This window comes from Aphelocoma coerulescens, chromosome 17 (assembly GCF_041296385.1).
Source record: "Aphelocoma coerulescens isolate FSJ_1873_10779 chromosome 17, UR_Acoe_1.0, whole genome shotgun sequence".
Lineage (NCBI taxonomy): Eukaryota > Metazoa > Chordata > Aves > Passeriformes > Corvidae > Aphelocoma > Aphelocoma coerulescens.
Genome location: NC_091030.1, coordinates 225,872 through 245,673, shown reverse-complemented (window position 1 = coordinate 245,673; position 19,802 = coordinate 225,872). Strand labels below are relative to the sequence as shown.

The 19,802-nt window shown below is 60.9% G+C and overlaps 3 protein-coding genes across 7 annotated transcripts in view; 2 read left to right on the top strand and 1 right to left on the bottom strand.

Moving 5' to 3' along the window:
- Positions 1–650: 650 nt before the first annotated feature.
- Positions 651–6,945, top strand: LOC138119824 (POU domain, class 5, transcription factor 3-like). Its single transcript, XM_069032030.1, has 5 exons — positions 651–1,245; positions 2,839–2,950; positions 3,312–3,442; positions 3,965–4,129; positions 4,868–6,945. Exons 1-5 carry the CDS (start codon positions 748–750, stop codon positions 5,117–5,119), a joined length of 1,158 nt encoding a protein of 385 aa, XP_068888131.1. The 5' UTR covers positions 651–747; the 3' UTR covers positions 5,120–6,945.
- A 92-nt stretch (positions 6,946–7,037) lies between these two features.
- Positions 7,038–9,345, bottom strand: FUT7 (fucosyltransferase 7). The gene has a single exon (XM_069032031.1). The coding sequence runs from the start codon at positions 9,335–9,337 to the stop codon at positions 8,291–8,293; it is 1,047 nt and encodes a 348-aa protein (XP_068888132.1). The 5' UTR covers positions 9,338–9,345; the 3' UTR covers positions 7,038–8,290.
- Positions 9,346–13,957: 4,612 nt separating this feature from the next.
- ABCA2 (ATP binding cassette subfamily A member 2) overlaps positions 13,958–19,802 on the top strand; it is a 34,150-nt gene continuing 28,305 nt past the window's right edge. For all 5 annotated transcript variants that reach the window (XM_069031902.1, XM_069031905.1, XM_069031901.1 and 2 more), the window contains exon 1: positions 13,958–14,184. In XM_069031902.1, coding sequence (XP_068888003.1) covers positions 14,119–14,184 — 66 coding nt within the window. In that variant the 5' untranslated portion in view covers positions 13,958–14,118. The remainder of the gene's footprint in view (positions 14,185–19,802) is intronic.

Sequence of the window (19,802 nt, the reverse complement as noted above, 5' to 3'; positions counted from 1 at the left end):
TGAGGAACAGGAGAGGGATGGTGAGAGCGTAAGGGGCCCCAGGAGCCTCAGCTCTCTCCATGCTCCCCAAGGAGCTAAGGCTCTGTCAGCAAGACCAGGCATCAAGAGGGGCAAGAGGTGATGGTCCAGCCCTGGACCATCCCTGCTGCTGCACTATGGCACCGGCATCGCGGGGCTTGTCCTTTGTACTGAGGACAAGTGGCTGCTGCAGCTGGATGGGCTGCCCTCACACCAGCCCCTGGCCCCGGTTCATGCCGCCAATAGCTCCCCAAAGACATCCCGTTTCTTGCCCAGGCTCCGCAGCGCTTGGGGGTTCCCAGGTGGCAAGACCCCGGAGCTGCTGCTGCCCTAACACTGACGCGGTACCCCCCGAGCAGCGTGGGGCAGGAGGGGTGAGAGGGACGTGGGTCTTCTCGAGTCCGGGACCGGAGGGGTGCGATGCCCCGCGGCAGGATAGGTGTCCTGCCCCTCCCTGTCCCATCAGGGCCGCCCCGTCCACCTCCCCGCCGGCGCTGGGTGCGGGCCGGCTCAGCCCCCTCCCATCGCACCTTCTCTCCGTGCCCCCCGCCCCCCCGGGGGATCAAGTTCACGCCCGACCCACCGAAGCGGGGTCCAATGGGGCCGGAGCCCATCTCCATCCGGCCCGGCCCGGCCCCGCCGCTCTCAGAGGCCCCGGCGGCGCCGCAGCAGGGAGGCAGCGGCCGGCAGCCCCCGCATGGAGCCCTAGGGCAGCGGGCGGCGGGCAGCATGTTCAGCCCGGACGGGGGGCTGCCGGCCGCCCCCTTCGGCCTCCTATCCGACGCCGGACCTCCCTTCCCCCGCGGCAGCTTCGACGGGGCGCCCGCCCAGCCGCTCTTCTTCCCCTTCGCCGCCACCCCCGAGCCCGAGCCCGCCCGCGACCCGCCGCCGGCCCGCGCCTGGCTGCCCCCGCCCGCTCCCGCGCCGCCCGCCAAGGCGGAGGCGCGCCCGGGCCGGCCCTGCAGCCAGCCGGAGACCGAGCCCCGCACCGCCGCTTGCTGCGGCCCGGCCTGGCCGCCCCCGCCCTGGGCCGGCCCTCCGGCCCCCGGCCCAGCCGCCCTGCCCGGGCCGCCCTTCCCTGGCCCGGCCGCCCCTGCCTTCCCTGGCCCCCAGCTCTGCCCCGCCGCGCTGCAGCCGGGCTCCGGCGGCCCCTCGGGGCTGGGCAGCAGCGGCAGCTCCAGCGGCGCCGCCAGCGAGGGCGGACACTCCAGCGACAGCGGTGAGGAGGTGAGACCCGACGGGACGGGGATGGGGCGGGCTGTCCTGCCCCGCTCCCGCCGTGCGCACACGGTATGTCCCTGGGGCTTTCCTCCCCGTCCGGAGCCCCGGTTCGCCGCCCCGTCGGCAGGAGCTGCCCGGCTGCTCTCGCGGATCGCCGAGACCCCGCCGGTGCCACCTGTCCGGCCCCGCCGTCGGGTGCCCCCGGGAGAAGCTCTGACCCGGCGCTGGGGCTCGTCCCCCATATGTCAGAGTCTCCGCAGGGTGGAGAGCCTTGGGGAGGCTGCTTTGGGGTAAGAAAGGGGGTTTTGGGAAGTCGGGAGAGCAGCTTCCCGTACGGGATGCGGCGGGGCAGTCCCGGGTAGCGATGCCGAAGGTCGGCTCCGGCGGGGTACTCGGGGCAACGCAGTGCCGTCACCGAGGGGTCCTGGCCAGCCCCTCAGTCCCCTTCGGTCGGCTGCGTCCCCGGCCGCCGCTCCCGGAGGTCCACGGGCACTGAAGTTTGCTGGGGCAAGAGACAGCCGGCAGAGGAGGGCGGGAGGAAGACGGGGGCAGCAGCTGGTCCCCGGCACGACTGGATTTGTGGTTTGCGTTAGTTTTTAATATTTCTTAATATTGACATAACACGAGTTCGCCCCGGGGACAGCAGCGGATGCCGATGCTGGTCCCTGAAAGGGTTGGGAGAATTTGCGCTGCCGCCGCCGGGTCGGAGCTGCGGGAGGTCCCACACCACGATGGGTGCGGGTGTGTCCTCGGGCCTCAACCGGCCCCGCTGGGGGGGAGCGGTCACGAATGGCGTTTCCCAGCTGCGGGACGGTGATGCAGGACGGCGATGTGAGACGACATCCCACCCCCGTGGGAGGGATGCTCCGAGTTTACCGGTGCCGATTTACGCCAGGAATTAAAAGCCGTGGCTCGGTGACAGGAAGAACGCCTGGAAAACCCGTAACTCCGCTGAAAACGTGGAAATTGGGTAAAAGGCTTCAATATGCCCCCGCAGAGGCTGGAGGCTGCACGGCAGGAAGGTGGGAAGTGCCTAGGTAGCCGCTTGCCAGAAGGGAAGAGCTTGCTGGTGGCAATTAGGTGCTTAAATCTCACGCGGCTCACGGGCACTTTTGTCCCTCTCTTTACGGGAGCCTTTTCCCTGCTCTGGACGCAGGCGGGAGAGGTGGTGAGGGGCTGCCTCAGCCCGAGAGCCAGGGGAAGTGGCCCACGCCGCAGGAGAACTGAACCGTCCCCGTGCGGACGTGTCGTGGGATGAGTGAGTGGGGCGAATCTGGGGTTCAGCCAGTGTCATCATCGGTGGTGCCTCTGGCCAGGCCAGGAGGGTGCGAGCCAGAGGACAAAGGGAACATTTCCAGGGCGTGTTGAGGCAGAGCGGGAGCTCTTGGTGCCCTTGTGCTGCCCTTGGACGCCGCCGCGCCGGGCTGGGTTGAGCTGAGCAGTGTGCGTGGTCGCGGGGGTGCTCTGTGGGCCTGCTCGGTGCCAGTGCTGCCGAGGGCTCAGCCGAGCCCTCTTGTGCCGCTGTCTTTCGGGGACCCCGATCAACCCTGGACCTTGGGCGCGAGTTGTCCCCTCTCAGTGTCTTTCTGCCCCTGCCAGGATGCGCCAACCTCGGGAGAGCTGGAGCAGTTCGCCAAGGACCTCAAGCACAAGCGCATCATGCTGGGCTTCACCCAGGCTGACGTGGGACTGGCGCTGGGCACGCTCTACGGTGAGGGGTCGGGGGAGGGCCCCTTGCGTTACCCCACAGCTGGTGGGAAGGGAGAGGCCCGGGAGGGGTTTGGAATCACCTGGGCTAACGATTTCTGCTCCTTAACGATCCGCAAAGGAGCCATCAAGCACCAGCCCCGGAGGGGCACTCGAAAGTTCGAGCTCACAGGGAACTGGTTTAAAAAAGCTACATTTTTTTATTGAGACGCGTTTCAGGGCTTTAAATCCCTGCTGAAGGAATGGGGAGAATCCTTTTCCTGGTCTCCCAGGAACAGGGAAAGCTTGGGGGCGGCCGATCCTGGGGAGCTGCTGGCAAGGGAAGCTGCGCAGTGCATAATGCCCTGCCCACCTTGCCCGCGCAGGGAAGATGTTCAGCCAGACGACCATCTGCCGCTTCGAAGCGCTCCAGCTCAGCTTCAAGAACATGTGCAAGCTCAAACCGCTGCTGCAGCGCTGGCTCAACGAGGCGGAGAACACGGACAACATGCAAGAGGTGCAAGGCTGAGGGGGCTGGGAGCTGGGGTACCTGCAAGCCCTCAAGCCACAGATTCTCCTCCCTTTCCCACGTGTTTTTGGGGAGAGAAGAGGGGAACAGAAGGCATCTTGTGCCACTCGCTGCATGGCTTGAGGCTGGCTTGAGAGTGAACCACTGGGTATCACCTTCTGCCAGGCTGGGGGAGGGAGCCCAATCCCCCTGCAGACACCTTGTCATTGTGGCAGTTCCTATTTAGGAGCAGCAAGGTCCTGCTGGAATCTCATAGACTGAATGTGCAGCTTGCTGCTCCCTGGGGAATGGGGGGGGGAGGGGGAGGGGATGCAGAAAGATGTGTCCAGCCTCACTGCTGGCAGTGCTGGGGCACTGGGAATGCCCCCAGTCACAGTGGAGTGATGCTCAGTGGAGAGTCACAGGGACACAGTCTGTCCTCTGAGCTCTGCAGCCAGCTACACGTGTGTCCCAAGCGTGGTGGAGACTCTTCCACCTGGTAACCCAACATATTCCCTCTCTCATTCCCAGATGTGCAATGCAGAGCAAGTACTGGCCCAAGCCCGGAAGAGAAAACGCAGGACCAGCATCGAGACCAACGTGAAAGGGACGCTGGAGAGCTTCTTCCGCAAGTGCGTGAAACCCAGTCCCCAGGAGATCTCCCAGATCGCTGAGGACCTCAACCTGGATAAAGATGTAGGTTGCAGGGGGGGAGGATGGGTGCCCAAATGGTACCAGCTCCTAAGCCCCTGGCACTTTCATACTTTGGCTCAGAGCAAAAATGAAATGGAGAGGTGTAAAGAACTGCCCTTTAGCTCTGCCAGACAGTTAGGATATATATGGCTCATCAATATGAAAAAGAAATACCCACCTGGTTCCAGAGAAGACTTTTGTTCACAGATTTAATATTTAAATTTAAGAGAGAAAAAAATAGTTCCCAGACCCAACAACAGGCATCTGTGTTTGTGTATATGCACATAAATATATAAAAGTAATCCTCTGATACTAATTCATCCCTGAAGAAACTGATTTTTGCCCCCAAGAACCCACATAGAAAAGTTACAATGTTTTTCTTCTGAAGTGGAAATGCACCAGAAGAGAGACAAAACACAACCTACTAACGATACACAAGTTTGTGTATTAGCTTCATCTGGCTATGGCACCAGCCTTTGGAGGGGAACCTTTCTTTTAATTTGTTATCTTCTTTCCTATTTAACATTTGCCATTTCTGTCATCTCTCAACTCTGGAAGCAGTGGGAAAGTGGTCATGGCTAAAGTTTGTTGGAGCCCAGCCTAGCAAGGAATTGTGGCAGGGAGGGGGCTGGACCAGCAGGTTGGAGTGCTGTGGAGATGCCACCAGCAGAGGGGTCTCTTTGTCACCGAAATGGTGTGCCTGGGTCATGCCCTCACCCTTCTCTGTCTCCCTTCCCACAGGTGGTCCGGGTCTGGTTCTGCAACCGGCGTCAGAAAGGCAAACGGCTGCTGCTGCCCTATGGCAACGAGGCAGAGGGGATGATGTATGACATGAACCAGCCCCTGGTGCCCTCCGCCTTGCCCATCCCAGTGACGTCCCAGGGCTACAGCCTGGCACCCTCCCCTCCTGTCTACATGCCGACCTTCCACAAAGCCGAGATGTTCCCACAAGCGCTGCAGCCTGGGCTCTCCATGAGTAACAGTGGCCACTGAACCAGGGGCTGTGGGATCACTGCAGGTGGGCTGGTGCTCTGGGGAAGCCTCCTTTGCCCTGGGCTGACACAGGCACAGCCCTGCTTCTGCTTGCTGGGCTGATGTGTGGGGCTTTTGGGGTGTGAGGGGCTGAGAGCCTGGCGCAAGGATGGTGCCTGCTCTCTGCAGATGCTCCCAGTCCTTCCCAGTTATGTGAGCTTACTGGTCCCAGCAGCGCTGGCCCCCCCCTCTGACCTCACCTGGGGGCAGCTCCTGCCCCACTGCACCCTCTGAAGCCACATGTGCCCAGGGCTCTTGAGCCTGTGTCCGGCCCCAGCCCAGCCGCTCTCCTGCAAGACCCAGAAAAAAGTATTTTTTAGATTTTGGGAAGGGTGGGGGGAGGGGGTGGTTTTATTATTTCTTTTAAAGGTTTTTGGTTGTAGTTTTTAAAAAGCAAAAATTTTTGTAGTGATCTAGTTTCCCAGGTGTCTCCTTCCGCCCTGTCATGTAGAGCAGGGCTGGGGTGCCGTGCCCAGGGCCAATGGCCCTGGTGGCTCTGCCCACCCTCCTGGGCAGCCAGGGTGAGCAGAGGGCTGGGGCAGGGGAGAAGGTGAGCCCCCCACCACCCCTCGCCCCGTGGCACAAGAGGTCCTCACCTGATGAGGCTTGTTTGGGTTGGGGGGTTCCTCCCCAGTGCTTTGTGCCCAGCATTACCCCCAGTCCCCCAGGCCCTCCCTGTTCTCCAGTCGATGTCCCCCTACCCCAGCCCGGCTGCCCAGAGACCTTTCCCTGGAGGGCCCAGCCCAGGGGGCCTACACCACCCTGTCCATGCTGCTAGCACCCCATGCCTTCCAGCCTGCTGTAGTTAATTATGATTTTTTAATTTTTTGTTCTTAATCACATTCCCTCTGGCAGTGAAATAAATCTCAGAGTTCTTAGAGGCAAGAATGAGTTAACCCTTTCCTTGCCTCCCTTTGCATCCCTGCTCCTGCATCCCAGCAGTTGAGGTTTGGCTGCATGCAGGGGCACAGCAGGGCTGGAACAAGGCACCCTAAGAAGGTGGACATGTCCCCATCATGCCAGCAATGCCCAGCTCTTGGCTGCCTGCAGCTTGGCCTCCCTCCATGACTGGTGGCATCTTGGCCCTGGAGTGGTACCAACTTGTCAAGGCTGTTGCCCCCCAAAATCAGAGTGGGTCAAAAGTGAAGGGAGGGGATCGTCTTCCACCCAGTTCGAGCTGCTGGTTTGCTGTAGCTACCTCTGGGAAGGTTGGAAGCAGTGTGAGCTTACTTGCAGGTTACTCCAGCAGCTGCCAGGCTCAGAGAAAAGGAGTAAGGAGAATGTAGCAGGGTGGGCAGTGAAGAGGTCTGGAAAGCTGGGGCTGTCCTCACTGTAATAAGATGTCGATAGGGGAGGGATGTATGTTCCCATATGTGTGGTCCAGATGACGCAGTCTCTGGTGGGGTGATAACAACCCAGTCATGCAGGTCCACTGGGCACTGAGAGCTGAGCTGGTGGGGTCAGGGTGTCTAGGGGATGACCCTTCACTTTTCCCCACCACAGCCTCTCAGTTGGTTTGCCCCCAGTCCCATTCTCTCAAGGGGCCCTTCCCCTGAGCAGAATGAAATCCCCAACCAAGCCTGTAAGGAAATGTCTGCAAAGCCCTGTTTTCAGTTTGATGGCTGGTAGCTGGGGCTTTGCTCTCTAGGGCTGCCTGGAATAGGGGCACTGCAGGCAGCTGCTCACAGGGCACCTTGGGACCCTGCAAAGGGCTGGGCTGGGCTAGGTGCCAGACCTGTGGGGCGGGGTCCCCTGGGTGGCATCCACCAAAAACTGGCCCCTGTTGCTGCTGCCCAGTGCTGCCTGGTGCTTTAGGGGTGCAGGAGGCTGGAAGGGTCAGGAGCAGAAATGTGGGACAGATGCCATCTCCTGAAGGTTTGCTTCTCTCCACATTTCCACTATCTAGTTTTCTGCTTGCAGCCATGCAAGAGCTGCAGTCTACCATAGGACCCCCACATCCTGCTACCCTGGCATCCCCTGCCCACGAGTACCCAGCAGCTGTCTGTGGGCACCCACAGCCCCTCCTGTTCCACTTCTGGTTGACCCAGAAAACAACAAAGCGGAAATCAGAAGTCACAGAAGTCAGAAGAGCACAGTGTGCCCATCCAGCTGCCACCTCACCAGGGCTGGGCCAGGGGAGGGATGTCCCCTATGCCAACTCTCAGTCCTGCTGGGCACCCGGCAGCTCACAGGTTTGGTGAGTTCAGGAAGAAAACTGGAAAGGAAACCTGTGACAAAAAGAGTTGTTTATATCAAGGGAGTTGATAGCACTGATTAGAGGGGCAAAGAGCAAGGCACAGAGGGAGCAGTCATGTCTGACTCCATGTCCTGTGACATGTCCTGTCACTCAACCCCTATATCATCACTGATTCCAGATAGGTGCTTCCTCTTGAGATGCCTGTGGTGCAGGGTGGCCTCTGTGCAGGGTGTGCAATGTGCAGGGTTTCCACAGTGTAATGTGTGCATGTGCAAGTTGCCCACAGGACTGGCTTTGCTTCAGGCTTGTGCAAGCCTCCAGAGGCTGCCAGCTCACTGGCTTCCTGTCACAGCAGGGAGGGAGTGACAAACCACAGTGTCCCTCTGCCTGCCTGGCAGCACTGAGATTGCTCTGAGAGCATCCACAACTCGGGGTGGGGGCAGGAAATGGGTGCTGCTGGGAAGGGGGGGAGCAGACGCTGTCCTTCCTCCCTGGCCATGGGGTAATGGATCCCTGCCCCGGGCTGACCACCGCTCCTCCAGCCCAGCCACAAATGTTACCACTGGTGGCAGGACTTAGGCACTCAGCAGAAGGTGCTGGGGGGACATTGAGGATCACAGGGAAAGGCTGGGGAGTCCTGAGCCACCCACCACCCCCCTGCCCTGCCCATACCACATGCACAGTCTCAGCAGCACTGTGCTGCTTTTTTCCAAAGCACCCTCTGGTCCTGCCAGCACCCTGGCAAGGTGTTCAGTGTTGGGTCGGGGTGATAAGTCCTGTTTCACAAGAAAGGAAGTCTTGAAGTTCCAGTGTGGCAACAGCTGGGTTGGGAGGAGAGTGGGGACTCCTGTCCTTGCTCCATGTCCTGTGTGCAGGTGGGTGCTGCACACACCTCCCACCCCTGCCTGGATTCATCCCAAGGGTCCCGGCATGCACTAGGAATTGAACCAGCTCTGCAGGTCGGGATAGAGGCGGCCACGGGGCAGGTGGGGGTAGGCCGTGCAGATGGTGCAGATCCGCTCCCTCCAGTCAGTGTAGAGCTTCACGCTGAACCTCCTCTGCCAGGCAAAGAACTGCTGGTAGCGGCTGGAGTTCATGGTCTTCAGGAAGGTGGCCAGCTCCTCCAGGGAGCCAAAATCATTGACATGGATGAAGGAGTCTGCAGGAACAAATTGCTCATAGTTGGCCCTGGGTGGCCCCAGCACCACAGGCACGGTGCCAGCCAGCAGTGAGTTCTTCCAGAGTTTCTCTGTGATGTAGTCCCGGTGGATGGAGTTCTCGAAGGCCAGGTAGAACTTGGACTTGGATATTGTTGGCAAGAGGCAGTCCTTGCAGAGGGGCTTGTTGTTTGCTTTCCCATATATATTCACATGGAGGTACTTGGAGAGGTTTCTGTAGACCTCAGCTCTTTTCTGAGTCCTGTGGTAGTTGCTGATAACCCAGGACACCAAGTTGGTCTTTGCGGGGATGTTCACGGTGGCTGACCGGTTGGGCACAAGCTTGCCATAGGGGATGAAGATGTCCGAATCCTGTCTGTAGGTCATCACCCAGTTGAAGGTCTGGTTCCATTCTGCTAGAGCTCTAGTGTGGGAGGGGGACTCCAGGGAGACCCACACCCAGTTCTGCCCCGGCAGCCTCTCCTTGGGCAGTCTGTCCCGGCCAGGCTGGAGCCGGGAGTGGAAGAACACCACCACATCGGCCTGGTGCAGGAGCTGCTGCTCTGTGGTGAGCTGGCAGCCTGTGATGCCATACAGCTCACTGCACACATCCCTGCTGACATTGGGGACCTGCTTTGAGGGCCATTCCCACACCAGGATCACCAGTGGCTCCCTGTGTTTAGAGTCTTCTCCAGACCCCTTGGAGGGGTTGAGGAAGAGCCTCAGGTTCCAGAGGGTGGTTACAAACAGTCCGGCAGTGACCAAGGCCTTCACACCAGGCCGGCCCCATGGAGACCATCGCAGCAGCAATGCCCAGGTCACCATGGTGGTGGGTTGGCTGTCACCTCATCGGGTGACAGAGCTGACACCTGTGAGAGAGGAGCAGCCACCGAGGGCCATCAGTTCAGCTTGCCAGGGGTGATGGGGGATGGGGAGGCACTGGTGCCAGAGGGGCCAGAGAAAGGGCTTCTCCATGAAACCTGGGCCTCAGCATCACCCCAGGACCCTCTGCTTCCCTGTGCCACAGAATTCCCCATGCATCTGGTGTCACCCCAGGGTGGCCTTTGTTCATGCTCCTGCAGTCCCTGGTGACCTTAGGGGGAGCAGAGATGCTGCTGGGAGGTGCAGAGCTGATGGCAATATTCCCTGTGCCCTTCTGCCCCACCTGGCTGGCCCCACTACAGGCAGTCTTTTCTTGCTCTGTGCCTCAGTTTCCCCACCTGACAAGCAGCCACAGTCTCAGTCTTCACTTCTTGTTTTGCCCAGAATAGGTCAAATCTAATATGCAGCCAGCCTTGCCACTGCTGTGCACCAAAGGACAAGAGGGAACATCCTGGTCCCACCTGAATAGCCCCATGGTGAGGCCTTAGCTGCAAAATGGGGGGACTCTGAAGTCCAAAACTCTGACGAGGGCTGGGTTTGGGAGTGTCCTGCCCAAGAAGTGCTCCCTCACCCCAGTATTCTCCTGTGACAATGGCAAGGCAATTCCCAGGCTCGAGGTGCCCTCCCCAGGTCAGGGTGCACTCCCCAGCCCCTAAGGGCATCAGGAGCCCCAGCAGGCTGGGAGCTCATAGCCTCAGTGCCCCAAACACGTTTTATATTCAGGATGTCAGAGATGGCCAGTGCTGTCAGAGCTGTTTAACCAGCAGCACTGCTGGGAGCAGAGCAGTGGCGGAGGTGGTGAGGGGGATGGTTGGCTGCACTGAGGACCAGCCGCCAGCTTAAGCCCTCTCTGGAGCGCTGGTCCCACTGCAGGGCTCAGAGCATTCAGCAGCAAAGGTGGTTTCCCCTTTTCTGGAAACCTCTGGAAATGTGGGTTGCCTGAGCCCCGCTGCCAGCTGGGGCTGAGTCCCTGCCTCCAGGATGGAAACCTCCTGGAAAGCAGTGCCCTACTTTCCCACCCACCCCAGCACTGCCACTTGGCTGCAAAAAATCCCTTCCCCACCTTGGCCCACTCCGTCTGTCCTGCTAAAATATATGAGCTAAGTTTAGGCTCCAGACAAATCTGGCATGGGAAGCAGAAAGGGCTGGGAAAGCTTTGCTGGTTCCTTGAACTGCACATCAGTGCTGCAGGTCCCTGTCTCCAGCAGCAGGACTATTGCTCCTGTTTTGGGGATGTTGCCCCCATTTTGGGGATGCTGCCCCTATTTTGGGGATGTTCTGAAAGGGAAACCCCTGCTCTATGAGTGGTAGGGGCCACCCCATTTCTCAGCCCCTCTCCCCTCCGCGGTCAGTAATGTTGAACTCAGACTTACTGTGGTGGAGGTGTGCAAGGTGCGAGGTGCGTCTGCCCGGGTGCTGCTGTGCTGGGCTGGGGCACTTGAGGGCTTCCTCTTTTTTGTCTTGTCCCAGCCCCATGGGCAGATCCTTCCTGCCCCACGTGGCAGCTGGCACACCCCACTCCCAGCACTTCCCCTGCAGTGCACCCACAGGGTGGGTACCCTGTGGCTGGGTGGGTGCCCCACAGTTGGGTGGATACCCTCTGGCCAAATGGGCCCCATGGCCCAAAACCTGTTGGGTGCCCCGTGGCTGAGAAGGTGCCCTCAGCCTTGACAAGGTGCCACCCATCTGCCACCCGCAGCTTGGTTGCAAACAGGATACCAACTCCCACTGACTCATCCTGAAACCATCAATTAACAGCTCTGAAGTGCCACAGAGCCCTGGGCACTGTCCTGTCCAGGATGTTTCCTGCCAACGAGCCTCAGCAGTGTGTGCACAGGGAGCTGCCTCCTCTGCTCCTGCCCCACTTCTGCCTTGCTCCCAGTCTGGCTCACTTGTGTCCTTTGCTGGCATTGCTGTTCAGGACCCAAGACTCCATGAAAGCCAAAATGAGATGGGTAAACCGAGGCAGAGGCAAGGAGGGGAGCATCGAGGTGTGCAGCACTGCCCCAGAAGCTGGCAAGGGTATGCCCTATGCCTTGGCACACACAGAGCAGGGAACAGGGCTCCAGACTGCTCCCTGGGGGTTCTCAGGCTGCTCCAGTGCCCCTGGGATCTGCACCCTCATTCCTGCTGGCTGCCAGCCTCTTGGAATTCCTGTTGGGCACAATGCCATGCCACTGTGCTAGGGTGTAGCAGGGCTCTGCGGTTTCAGGAGCCCTCAGAGGCCAGCTGCAGCCCCAAGGGAGGGTGTTCCTTCTTCCGCAGCCATGTCCGTTTCCTGTCGTCTTTTCTCACTCCTTTTCTGCATTTCTTCCCCTGCATGATTGAGAGCCCATATATCATAGTCCATGGGCACCACTCCCAGCCTTGCCTGCCCTAGCCCTGCTGGTTGTGGGCAGTAGTCCCGGCCTGGCTGGAGCATTCAGCATCATCCTGCTGCTGTCCCATAGCTTGAGGGCCCAGGGCCACAAGGGCTGGGGCCACTCCCCCCCCCCCCATGGAGGACAGCACTGGGGACAGCATTTCCATAGGGCATTCAGGATGGCTGGTAGAGCAGCAGGGAGCGCTTCCCTGGCACTTAATAGCTGTCATGTGCAGGTGCTGCCCCAGGACACCCTGGGTGCAGGGACAATGCCCTGGGAGGACTTGCAGCCAGTAGATCCAAGCACCCTGACCCTGTGGCCCAAGGGACATGGCTCTGAGCCAGGCAGGGAGCCAGGGCCAGTGCTGCCTGCGTGGGCTGGGCAGAGATCAAGGCCGGGGGCCAGGCCATGGTACCATCAGGAATGCTGGACAGCACCAGCACAGAGCAGGGAGATGCATGTGTGTGGGTACTGCCATCTGTAGATGACTTCACACAGAAAGGAGCTTGGCCACCCCACAAAGAAGTCCCCTGAGAGGTGCTCAGGGCTCCATGTCCCCACATCTTCAGGACCCCTGGTCCATGAAGGAGATGGGCCACAGGGTCTTTGGAGCTTCTAGGCTGTGGAGGGGATGAGCCCTGGGTCCTTGGAGGAGATGTGCCACCATGTCCCCGGGGCTGTGCTGCCCTGTGGTACACTGCTAGGTCTGTCTCTTGCTGGCTTCTTGAGGATTCTATGGCCACGCCAAACAGAAGAGCAGCTGTGAAGCTCTCCAGGACCCACCCACAGGAAGGAGGAGGGCAGGAGCAGGAGATCCAGGTCAGGGCTTTGACCCACCCACGGGTCCCCCCACTGTGCCCCTCCAAGCTGGAGACCCACTCTGCTGCAGGACAGGGGTTTTGAGGTACTCCTTGTGTGGGCTGGGGGCAAACCATGCACAATTCTTTGCTGGGAGCCAAGGGTGACTGCATCCCTCATTCCCCAGGGGCCTAGTAAAAGCCCAGCTCCGCCCAATTCTGAGCAGCTCTGCTGCCTGTAGCCCTGCTCACGCACCCGGCAACCCTCCCAAACCAGTCACCCTCCCCAGAGCATGGAGCTGGGCACACAGTGCCTCTCCACCACCACATCACCAGGCATCCTTTGTCCTCCTGGACCTCAGCACAGTGTTTTGCCCAGAAGTTTGGGGAATAATGCTGCTTTGTGTTGGACAAAGGGAGATTTGTCAGCCCCGGGCAGCTGCCAAAGGGCCTGCCCTGAGCACAGGCACCTTGGCAGCACCACTGGGGCTGGGGCAGCCAGAGAGGGATTCACTGCTCCTGACTACATTTGGCCCAGGAAGCAGCATGGAGAATGAGATGGTTACAGGGAGTTGGAGGAAAGGAGAGGGAAGGGGCAAAGGAGGCTGCAGAGAGCAGGAAGAGAGAGGGACAAGTGGGAAATGGAGAGAAGCAGAAGGACAGGAAAGGGGAGGGAAAGAAGGATGGGGGAATGCATGGAAGTGAGCACAGATGGAAGGAAGAAAAGATGGCAGGAAGGAGGAAAAGAAAGAAGACAGGATGGAAGGAAAGATGGAAGGAATGATAGATGGGAGGATGGATGGATGGATGGATGGATGGATGGATGGATGGATGGATGGATGGATGGATGGAAGGAAGGGTGGATGGGATGGAGGAGAGCTGGGAGCTGGCCTGGTTCAGTCCCTACTACTGCTGAGGGCATCCTTCCCAGCCCTGGGTTCTGAGCTGACAGGGAACAGATGTGGCAGCAGGTTGGTCCCTCCAAAAACACCCGTGGTCGCCCCAGCACGTGCCCGTGGGTTAGGTCAGGCAGGAGCAGGGTGGGCAGCATCCAAGAGCAGGGACAGCCGTGGCACCCTGGCACACAGACCCCGCAGCCACGGGCTAGTCCGTCCTATCCTGCGGGGGTACGAGGGGCAGAGGTGCGGAGGTGACCCGTGCATGGCTGCGGGGCGGGAGGGCGGCCAGGGAGGCAGCTCGAGGGGAGCGAGGGTTCCGCAGTCCCCGGGGCAGCACGCCCGCTCCGGACAGGCCGCGCCGGGGCCTCTGCTGCCGGGATGAGCTGGGCGCGGGCCGCGCTGGGCCGGGGCCGCCGTGCGGGCGGAGCGGGCGGGCCCGCCGGTGCCTTTAAGGGGCGGCCGTCGCGGGCCGGGGGCGGTGCTGGTGCTGCGCAGGGTCGGGGCGGGTGCGGCGGAGCCAGGCCCGGGCCGAGGCCGCTCCGCTTCCTCGCAGCCCACGGCAAGCAGTAGTCGGCGGTTGGGAGGGGATGGCGGTGGGCGGCGGGTGACCGCGGAGCTGAGCGCGGCGCGGCCCTTCGGCGGGGCCGGCCCGGCCCGACCCGACCATGGGGTTCCTGCATCAGCTCCATCTTCTGCTCTGGAAGAACGTGACACTGAAGCGGCGCAGTCCGGTGAGCGGGGGCGGAGGGGCCCTGCAGCCCCAAGGGGCGAGGCCGGGCGCCGCGTGGAAGTGGTGCCGGGGGGTCCCCCCGGTCCCTTGGCCCGGCGGTCCGCCCGCCTCGAGCCGCCCGTGCACGAATCCTCCGGCCCGGCGCACCCGCCGTGCGGCAGCAACAGCTGGGGCTCTCCCGCTCCGCTCTCGTGTCCCTGGGGTCGGCCGGGCCCGGGGACCGCAGGAGGAGCCCGGCACCGGGGCTGGATGTCGCCCCCACCGGGTGGGATCGTTCCCGAGCCTCGGTACCCGCCGGGTATAAATAGGTTTTCAGCCCATATGTGGGTCGGAGCCGCCTGTCTTCCGTGGGCTGGAGAAGAGCTGCGCTTCGTGGGGCTGGGGGCCAGAGAGCTGGTGTGTGTCCCTCCCGGGTTGGCAGAAGGGGCAAGATGGCATCGACCGTGCTGTGACCTCGGCGCCGCTGTCACCTTGTCGAGGCTCCCTGTGTGGGGTCACCTATCAGTCCTGCGAGGGAGCCGCGGACCGAGGGACCCCGCGGCCGTGGGCAGGGGGTGGGTGAGCGGCCCGAGGGAGCCGGTTATTTTTAGCGGGTGGGGGAGGGGAGCGAGCTGCTGCTCGCAAGCTGGCATCGCTTTTCCCTTCTCCTCCCAAATATCCTGCAGGCCCGATCCTGCTGTTCCTCGCCGGCAGCCGCCGGCACCACACCCCGTGGCCCGGTGGCCGGAGCAGCAGAGGCTCCTGTGACAGGAGCAGGGCCGAGCCTGGCGCTGCAGGCAGGTTTCCATGCACGGGCAGCCCCGGTGCCCCCGAAATGGATGAGGGGGATGATGCTCTTTGGCTGAGTCATCTCAGCTCTTTACCCTGAGCAGAGCTGCGTGGCCACGACAGGGGCTGCCCCGGACCCCGGCCCACGAGAATGAGCAGCCTGGCACAGCTGGGCCCTGACACACGCCAGCTGACCCAGCCCTGGCTGCCATGGCCATTGGGTTACAGAGTGGGGGTGCACACAGCTTTTGGGGACTCATTTCTGGGCAGTGTGGGGGTGCAGCGCAGGAAGCTGTGGCTGGAGGAGGAGGATGAGGAGCCCAGGCCCCATCGCCTCCATGTGTAGAGACTGTTGCTGGAGTGCCACTGCTGCAGTCAGGGTGGCAGGCTATGGAGCAGCCCCTCCTTGCCCACCCAGCGATGCAGTGTGTGCATGGGGTGTGCAGGGAACCAGCCGTGTGCCAGGACGAGAGGTGGTCCCAGTGCCGCTGCTCATGGACGGATTTGGTGCAGTCCCTGGGACAGCTGTGCCCTGAGGATGTGCATGCCCTGTGTGTGTCACCTCCTTCCTTGTGGCTGCTGCTGTGTGTGAATTCCAGAGTCACTTGGTGTCCCTGGTCTGCTCAGGGGCCATCATCCTGCCCACTCCTGGGGGAGCTCTGCCCTTTCTTAGCAGTGCTGGGCTGAGCTGCCAGTGCTGGCTGACCAGGGCATAGCCAGGCCCTGTGTGGTGGCTGTGCCTGGCATCCAGCAGTGGATTCCCTAGTGCAGGTCTGCCCTGGCAGTGGCCACAGATGGATGTTTCACTGAGAGAAACCAGCTCCCTCTGGGGTGATCTTACTGCAGCAGCCAGAGGCTGGGGGATTGGAGCAGGGAAGGGGGGATGCACTAGCCCATTCTCCTGCTGGGTGTTCACCCAGGGGCAGGCAGAGTTGGGGGTTTCTGGGCTTCTCCCAACCTCAGAGAGAGAGTGTGGGCACTAGCAGCTGCCCTTTGGCACAGCCTGGTGCTGCAGGTGCTCCCCTGGGGTCAGTCCTTGCCACCATGTGCTCCTGGACTCCTGGCAATAGGTGGAGCAGAGACCCCAGGTTTGACTGAGGGCTCTGGGCTGGGACTTGAGAGCTGGAGCAGTTCTGTGTTCTGCCTGTGAATGCTGATGGCCTGGGGGTGCCCATGGCAGCCCTGGGGATTGCTGGTTGTGCCTTGAATCTGCTGGGACAAGAATTGTTAAAGGATGGGCTCTCCCATGACTTTGGTATCTGGTTTAAACCCATGTTGGATGTAAACTTAGCAGGTGCTCTCTCAAAAATCACCACAGGCACAGTTCAGGGTGTTCACCCACCTGCCCTGGGGCTCTTTGTGCCCATTCATTTGGGATGGGCAGGCAGCCACAGCTGGAGCTCCCTGTGATAGTAGTGTGCTGCCAGTTTTCTTGGTCATGGGGAAGGGTTGGTGGGCAGGACAAGGCTCTTTTGGGGGAATGGTGTGAGCAGTTCTGTGCTGTTTTGGTGCTGCAGCACATTGGTGGGGCTCCCTGTAGCATGGGCCCTGGGATGAGGGAAGGGGTACAGGGAGAGCTGACAGCAGCGTAGCTATTCTGCCCTGTGCAGGATCTGTGCCTTCTGCTCTTTGTCCTGAAGACGGAAAACTCTCTCCACACAGGAGCTGGCAGATCTGTCCCTTCCCCCTGGCTGGTGGCAGCAGAGCTGGAGGGAAACTGATGCTGCCGGAAGAAGCAAGGCTGACGTTTGGGGTGCCAGGGGCCTGTAACAGGGCCTCTGCTGGGGTGCAGTGTCCCTAGAACGCTGTGCCTGTGGCGCTGCCAGCTCCTGCTGCCAGGGCTGGGAGAATGCTGGTACCGGATCCTGCAGCAGGAATCGGTTGGGTGCTGCCCTGGCTCTGGGTGCTCTTTGCCCTCTTGTTGTTTGCAGCAGGTGTGGGGAGGAGAAGCACGGGTGTCAGGGGTGTGCTGGCCCAGCAGTGTCCCTGTGAGTCCTTGCTGGCAGGGCAGCCGGGGGCACCTGTTGCAGAGCACCTTCCTCCACTGGCTGCTGGCATGGCCCTGTGCTCGGGTCAGGCATCTTGTGCCAGTGGGAGGGTGGCCATGTCCCAGTGCTGTGTGGCTCTGGGACAGGGCACTGGTGATGACATGCCCCCTCAGCCCACACAGGTGCCTGGCTGACACCGCAGGGATGGGGAGAACCGTGGTGGATGTTCCTGGGTCCTCGGCTCAGGAGCTGTTGACAAACCCCAGAAGGGATTTCTTCCTCCTCCAGCCTCCCCACGGCAGGACCCCAGGCTGCTTAGCCAGGTCTGTCAGGGTGGGGATGTGCCCATGCTGGAGACAGGGGGTAGTGGGACAGGAGGTGATGGACATAACTGGCAGTGACCAGAGGCAGAGGTGAGGGCAGCCAGGCCTTGGCAGGATGGGAGTTGGCAGCCCCTGGACTTGGGCTTGTCCATCGCCATGGGGCAGGTGATCTTGAGGAAGCCTCTCAGGCCCACACCTGGGTGGTGGCCATCAGTGAGTGTCCATGGTCAGGTCCCCATTGGAGCTGGGGGGCTCGGCACAGCCTTATGCATTTTGGGGCCTGTTTTGCCCCAGAGCTCTCGTGCTCATCTTTGCCAGTGACCGTGGCTTTATCTGCCTATGCTTTCTGGCTGTGGGCAAAAGTGGGCATTTAACGGTGATTAAAGTCTGGAGCCATGAAAATTTAAAGGTATTTCTGCAGCCTTAAAATGATATTGGAAAAGTTGGATCCTGCAAGAGCTGAGAGCCCCATCCCTCAGGGTTGCTGCAGGCCAGCATCTGTTGCCAGTTCCTGCTGGCACTGTAGGCAGCACTGGGATGGGAAGAGAGGCTGGCAGGGAGTAGGCAGCAGCTCCATCCTCCCATGAGGAGCACAGGCAGACCCTGCCCTGTTCTCTGGGGGGTATGTGTGGGGGTTTTGGATGCTGTGTGTGATGCTGCTTCACCTGTGTCGGAGCCAGTAAACCTCCTTGCAAGTGCCAGGCTATGGGAGACGGGGGCTGACCTGGCAGGTTTGGGGTGCAGGGGTGTCACTGGAGTTGCCAGCTTGAGAGTCTTAGGATGGGGGTGCCCAGCCCCTGGCTGCCCCTCTCCCATGCCATGCTGGCTGGAGGATGTGGCTGTGGGCATCAGGCATTGCTTGGGGACAGGCAGGAGGGAACTGAGCAGACTTTTGGGTGGCAGTGATGGACAGGAAGAGCTGCCTCTGCCTGACCTGGCTGTCCCCACGACTACTGGGACATGAGTGCTGCCACACCCTGGGGACACCAGTGGAGTTGTGCATTTGTCCATGACCTGATGCCCATGTCCATGCTGACCCTGGCTCCAGCACATCTCCCAGCTGTCCCAGTGCTGTGTGGAGGTGGGCATGGTGGCACCGCTGTGCTGGGCTGGGCTGTTTGCTCTGCTCTGTTTGCACCACTGTCCTGTGGTGCTTGTCTGGCCTTTTGACCTGGCTGTGTGGGCACTGTATGTTGCAGCAGGCACTGCTGCCTCCTGCTTGGCCTCTTGCTCCCATCTGATGGTGTGGCAGAGGATGGGCACAGGCATTGAATCACTGTCCCAATGCTCCAGGAGAGACATGTCCCCCTGCCAGGGGCCAGTACCCTGCTGTGGCATCCATCCCAGCTCTGCCTCCCTGCCAGGGGAGCTGGGCAGGACCCTGCCACCCCTGCCTCCAGCCAAGGGCAGGGCCAAATGTGGGACAAGTTACCCCACTGTCTGTAGGGTGGCAGGTGGACACCCAGCACTGGTGCAAACCTGGACAACACCTATGACCTCATCATGACCTCATCCAACCAGGCTGAAATGAACATGTGGCAGGGGGTGTAGAAGGAGTGAATGCCACCGTCCAGGAGCTGTCCCTGGCTCCACAGCCACTGTCACCTGGTGCAAGGGCTCCTGGGACCAGTGTCCCACCCTTGGTCCTGCACCTGTGCCCTCGTCAAGAGAGGAGGGAGGCAGGGGATGGGTGGGAGGGCAGGGCAGACTAGTTGGTGCAATCATGGCCAGCTGCTGGCAGGGATGGGCCTCTCTCTTCTCCTCTCCTACCTTCTGGGGAGCATTTCCTTCTCAGCTGCTTGCATCCTGGCCATTCCTCCTTGCTTCCTCACACAATCCCAAAATATTCCCCAGTGTCTTGCACCTGTGGGCAGGGACCCCACCATCCCCAGGCTGTGCTGGTGTCCCTGCCAGGTGCCTCTCTGGAAGGCTGAGGCTCCCTTGGGCCCCACTGCGTGCCAGTGTCCCACTGTGGGTGTGGAGCAGCCCTGGCTTCCCCACCTCCGGGAAGTTCCCATAGGGGCAGCTCTGGGGACCAGGGGGCCAGGATCAGTCCCAGAGGTGCAGACTGGTAAACAGCCATCTGCTACTATGTCTGCCCATCACCATATCCCTCTGGGTGCCAATAGGTGTGGGTCAGCCTGCTGTCACACTGGGGTATGTGGCAGTGCAAAGGGGCTGGGGACAAGGGACATCTCTGGGAATGGAGGTGAACAAAAGTCAATGACCCCTGTCAAAAAAATAAATAACAACAAGCAGGTTCCTTGCCACCAAGGACAGTCCCCACATGAGCCTGGTACAGCCCAGCGTGGGGGTGTGGGGATGGTCCCCCCAGTGCCCGGGCACAGAGGCCCCGTTGTGTGCCTGGTAAACAGGCAGGGGGCGGGGCAGGGGCCTCGGGACAGCAGTGTGTGTCAGGGTGTCCCCTGCTAGCGTGCCTTGTGCAGGAGCAGTGACACCAGGGACTCTCCCTGGGACTGGTGTTATCAGAAAGATGAGGAGTCTCTGGTACTGCTCCTGGGGCATTTTCCATCCCCTCC

Coding starts and splice junctions, on each gene's coding strand:
- LOC138119824 (XM_069032030.1), top strand. CDS start 748: ATGTTCAGCCCGGACGGGGGGCTGCCGGCCGCCCCCTTCGGCCTCCTA. Junction 2,951..3,311: donor GGCGCTGGGCACGCTCTACG/GTGAGGGGTCGG, acceptor TTGCCCGCGCAG/GGAAGATGTTCAGCCAGACG. Junction 3,443..3,964: donor ACACGGACAACATGCAAGAG/GTGCAAGGCTGA, acceptor TCTCATTCCCAG/ATGTGCAATGCAGAGCAAGT.
- FUT7 (XM_069032031.1), bottom strand. CDS start 9,337: ATGGTGACCTGGGCATTGCTGCTGCGATGGTCTCCATGGGGCCGGCCT.